Source organism: Haliaeetus albicilla, unplaced genomic scaffold (assembly GCF_947461875.1).
Source record: "Haliaeetus albicilla unplaced genomic scaffold, bHalAlb1.1 scaffold_89, whole genome shotgun sequence".
NCBI classification, from domain to species: domain Eukaryota; kingdom Metazoa; phylum Chordata; class Aves; order Accipitriformes; family Accipitridae; genus Haliaeetus; species Haliaeetus albicilla.
This window is the reverse complement of record NW_027212534.1, coordinates 268,009-272,738: the sequence shown is the minus strand read 5'-3', so window position 1 is coordinate 272,738 and position 4,730 is coordinate 268,009. Positions and strand designations below refer to the sequence as shown.

General features: G+C 55.8%; 1 protein-coding gene across 1 annotated transcript; it reads left to right on the top strand.

The window, feature by feature from the left end:
* Nucleotides 1-545: 545 nt before the first annotated feature.
* On the top strand, nt 546-3,883 carry LOC138684289 (uncharacterized). Its single transcript, XM_069777973.1, has 4 exons — nt 546-674; nt 1,231-1,299; nt 1,992-2,136; nt 3,146-3,883. Exons 1-4 carry the CDS (start codon nt 569-571, stop codon nt 3,573-3,575), a joined length of 750 nt encoding a protein of 249 aa, XP_069634074.1. The 5' UTR covers nt 546-568; the 3' UTR covers nt 3,576-3,883.
* Nucleotides 3,884-4,730: the final 847 nt, after the last annotated feature.

The following is a 4,730-nucleotide window of genomic DNA, read 5'->3' as shown; positions in this document are numbered from 1 at the left end:
GGTCTGCCTGCCTGTTTCTAGTTGTGTTTTAGATAACTTGGTTGTGGTTTTCCTCTTGTTTTGGGGGACTGTGGGCTCTTCACTGCCACTTGTGAAAGTGCCCAGAATATGGTTGCAAGAGCTTGCGGTTCAGTCCACCATGCGTGTCTGTTACCCTTACCATGTGGTGGAGTTGGTATGATGGGAAGTGCTTCTCAGAAGGACTCTTTCCCCAGCTGAACTGGTTACAGCATCTTCCTGTCTTCTCTGAAGGAAGTAATTTACCATCATCTTGCAGTTTGCCAGCAATGCACCAAGTGGAATGTGAACAAGGTCACATGCAATCCCCTGCAATCTCAGCAGGTCAGGATTTGCTGTCTCCTGGTAAACTGGAAAGTGTCTAGCACTTAAATTTTTCTCCATGAATGACACGTCGTTTGGACTAGTGACTAGGTGCACCCCCAAATGCCCAGGCTTTGTTTCTAAGCATTATTAATGTATTTTGAGAAGTATTGCCTCCTGAAGATACCACGTTCCTGATGAGGAACAGTTACTTCTAATTAAACTGAGCCACTTTCTTTCTAAAGGGATGGACCGTGAGACTGTGGAGAAGGAGGCGTTTCAGGAAGGAGATAGTCACGCAGTGCCAGTCTCTGATGAAAAAACAGGGGCAATTCAATCAACAGGCGTGCCAGGTAATTGCTGTCCTTCAGTCATCCAGTGTCATGAATTAAAATCACTGTGTGTCTGCAGCCTCTTCCCCTGGTGCCCGCTACTGCACATCTTGTCAGCAGCCAAACTCTTAGTACAGAGCGAGTGTTCTAAAAGAAGCCAGCAATGGCTCTCTGAGGATGACTGTCATCTCTGGGGTGTGGAGGTTACTGCCATCAGTGTGCCAGAGAGACACTCACTCGTAACCCTCTGTGGATGCAGTGAGATGCTCACCTCCCACCGCCCCCTGTTCACAGGAATTTCAGAACTTTGCCGTTTTGGGGGTGAGGCCATCTGAACGACCCTCAGCAGACGATGGGAAATACGACGCTTAATCGAATGTGCCTCCTGCAATACCTGCATCCCAGAGCTTGCCCTGAGTCCCCCTAAGCACAACAGAGGGGGATCCCTCCTGTGAACTGAGGTCCAAAGGGATTCACTGACGGATCGGGCATGGGCTTAGAGGGAACCTGTGCCACCCTCCTGCCTCTTCTGTGCCTGAGCCATGCTGAGGCTTTACCTTTCTCTGATTCTTGGCAGTGGCAGTGCTGTCCAGCCCTGGAGAAGCCCACCACGCCAGGAGATACGAATTTTCTCCAAAGAATGCAGGTAATTAGCAGTCTTGCAGGGGGCCATAAGGGGAAGACAAGTCCTGAAAGCTGGGGGCATGCAAGCAGTGCCCATGCTGGAGAAAAGGCGAAGAGGGAGAGAGCGAGGTTCAGGTGTCTCCTGAGAGGGCCTGACTCCGTCCATCCCCTCAGGGTGTGGATGCTGGGCTGGGTAGGGAGCTGGGGGTGGCACTCCCCTGATGCAGGGATGCTTTTTGTCTGTCTCACTCAAAGGGGCGATTAGTCAAACAGCTGTGCTCCCCCACATCTGGCCTCATGAGTTCTGTTCAGTGGGACAACTTGTCCCAAAGGGTCAGAGAGAGCCTCCAGGCAGCAGCACTAGCAAGCCTTGGGGAGTGAAAGTGGGTGAGGGCAAAAGAAATTGTGTGCAAATGTGAAGCGTGGCCAAGAAGGGGGAGCAAACCCGTGACACTGGGAAAACTGGATTACGGCCATGCCAGAGTGTAAGCAAAGCTCTGAGGAGAAAGAGAGGCTCCAGAGTGCATTGATTTGCAACGGCTTTGGGAGTTTCCTTTGCTTCTACTGAAACCAAGGAAACATTGCAGCCCCAGCATGTTCGCTGGTGCAGAGATGCTAACAAAGTGAGAAAGAGCATTTCCTGGCAATGTCAGACCTCCTGTGAGATTACCAGTAGCGTGCAGGACACAGTAACGCACAGAATTGTTCCTCCAGGTGTGGATGACAAGAGAAACACAAATGCTATGGATCCTCAAGATTTCCGGTACTACTGCATAGAAGGCGCCGTGGCAGTCTTGGGCTCCGTGCTGTTTGGGATGATATTGTGTTGTGTGATCCATCTGTGGAGGAAGAGACGACGGTGAGTTGTTGGGAGGTTTTTTTGCCAAACTTCTGTATAGATGGCTGCTATTAGCCATGAAGCATTTAGAGGTAGGGTATTCTGGAGTGCCGAGCCAGTTACTGGCCAAACTCTACTGAGATTTCTGCTGTAAGATGTTTTAACTGGCCTCTCAATTCATGGGCACTCTTTTGTGAAACCCCTTCCTCCTGTGGCAAGTGTTAGTTAAAAGTGACCCTGCCTCGACAAGAGCAGACCCAGCGACAGACATAGGATGAGCAAGGTCAGGAAGAAAAACAAGGGGTGACATTGCCATAGAAAGCGAGAAGCGCAATAGTGACATCTTTCTGCCAGTGAACCTGCCAGCAGAAATCACCCTGTTAGGTGATGCCGTAAATCCCAGAGGTTCACCTCGACCGGGGTGTCCCAGCAACTCAGACCGTGGTGAGGAGCCTTCCCAGCTCTCGACCTTGCTTTGGAGAAAGAGTCAGCCTGTCCCATCTGCACCTGAGCACTGCCAGCGTGCGTGTTCTCAGCACAGGCAGGGTTTTTTTTCTGTGCAGGAGTACCTATCTCTTTGGATACGTATTCTGAAGAGAGGATAGAGAGCACCTCACTGAACAGAGAGCCGAGGCTGTGCCCTTGTCTGGTCAGGGACAGGCAGGGGAGCCGAGTGCTGGTCTCTGCCAGGCACGCTGAGAAAGGAGAACAGGAGGCTCTCCTGGCCCTGCAGTGCTGTGCCCAGCTTTGGTCCCCTCGGTCTGTCGCGGGCAGGTCTCCTTCCAGGCACGTGCAGAGCAGGCAGGTCAGGATGGTCAGGGCCGAGAGGAGACGAGCCGTGGGCAGGCGAGCAGAGCCCCAGACGAGGGGTGCGGGGTGCCCCGTTTTCTGCACGGAGCTCTCCATGCCCACAGCTCCCACGTGCAGCCAGGCATCCGCACCCCGTGAGGCGCCCAGTGCTGCCCCGCACCCTCACACCTGCCCGGCCCCACAGCCGCGGCGGGGCCTCAGCAGCCTCCTCTCTCCGCAGGCGCCTCTCCGCAGCTTCGCGAGCCCGGTCCGACACCAGCAGCTGCTCCTCGGGCCTGGACAGCCGGAGCAGCCGCTGCAGCACCCCGGAGAGCTGGACCCGACAGCAAGAGCCATCACCTGTGCCTGGAAAAGCGGCCCGCCTGCCACAGAGCAGCAGGGAACAGGCCTCCGCCAGCCCGGACAGCCGCCCGGCCCGCCCGCCTCCACCCCGGCCCTCATGGCTGTCCAACTCAGCCAGCCGGCTGTTGCGGGACCAGCCCAGAGACCTCGAGCCCCCAGAGGACTTGAAGCCACCCGCCCGCGCCCCAAGCCCATCGCGCCGGCCCTCCTGCAAGGGCCTGAGCCAGCCCCGCCAGGGTATGGGTTTGGGCTACAATGACAGACTCCTGACGGACAGCTTCAGGGATCGAGCATTCGTGTCCGAGTAATGGCACAGCAATAAATACAGATCAGTAGCACAATTGTCCAGGTTGTAATGGCAGCAGACCCAGGGATTCACCAATCCTGGGCCGAACTTCGTATCAGGGCACACAGGGACCTGGATGCCCACGGTGTCAGCAGGCAGGGAGCTGGGCATGGGACCCACCAACAGGCTGGGGGAGCCCAGCTTCCCTGGTGGGACTGTCCTGCTAAATTCTGAGCCACAGAGGCACCAAAGGGGCTCGTTAACAGGTCATCATCCCCACCTCTGCTCCCTGTGCCAGCTTTGTCCTGGAGTGCACAGGACAGGGCTACTGTGTAGGGCAATACCAGCCCCAGCCCCTCCATTGCGTGCACGCCAGATACACCACATAAGGCAAAGCCAGAAATAAAACGCAGAGAGCACCAAGCTGCTATCGAGCCATAACAGAGACACCATCTGTTCTGCTTTTGGCTGGGATGGAGTTAATTTTCTTCCTAGCAGCACATATGGTGCTGAGTTTTGGATGTGTGACCAAACCAGGTGTTGGTAGCACACCCATGTTTTAGCTGTTGCTGATGGCTGCTTGCATGGCCCCAAGACCTACTCTGTTCCCATGCTGCCCTGCCAGCGAGTAAGCTTGGGTGAAAAGCTGGACATGAGCTGGCAATGTGCACTTGCAGCCCGGTGAGTGCAGGTGGGTGGGGGGCAGGGGTGTCAGTGAGGGGATGTCGGGGTCTGTGAGGGGTTTGGGGGGGGGATTTGCGAGGGGTTCGGGTGGTCCGCGACTGGATTTGTCGAGGGGATGTTGGGGTCCGTGAGGTGTTTAGCGGGGTCTGCGAGGGGATTTGAAGGGTTTGGGGGGTCTGTGAGTGGATATGTGAGGTGGTGAGTGGATTTGTGAGGAGATGTTTGGGTCTCTGAGGGGTTTGGCGGGGTCTCTGAGGGGCTTGGGGGAGTCTGTGAGGGGATTTGTGAGGGGATGTCGGGGTCTGCGAGGGGTTTTGGGGGGGATTTGTGAGGGGCTTGGGCGGTCCGCGAGTCGATTTGTGAGGGGATGTTGGCATCTCTGAGGGGTTTGGGGGGGTCTGTGAGGGGATGGAGGGGTTGTGAGGGGATTTGTGCGGTGTTGAGGGGATTTGTGAGGGGATGTTGGGGCCTCTGAAGGGTATGGGGGTGTCTG

Bases quoted from the DNA above. Each gene is read 5' to 3' on its own strand.
- LOC138684289 (XM_069777973.1), top strand. From the start codon at position 569: ATGGACCGTGAGACTGTGGAGAAGGAGGCGTTTCAGGAAGGAGATAGT. The intron at 1,300-1,991 runs GTAATTAGCAGT...TTGTTCCTCCAG, and splicing joins ATTTTCTCCAAAGAATGCAG to GTGTGGATGACAAGAGAAAC. The intron at 2,137-3,145 runs GTGAGTTGTTGG...CTCTCTCCGCAG, and splicing joins CTGTGGAGGAAGAGACGACG to GCGCCTCTCCGCAGCTTCGC.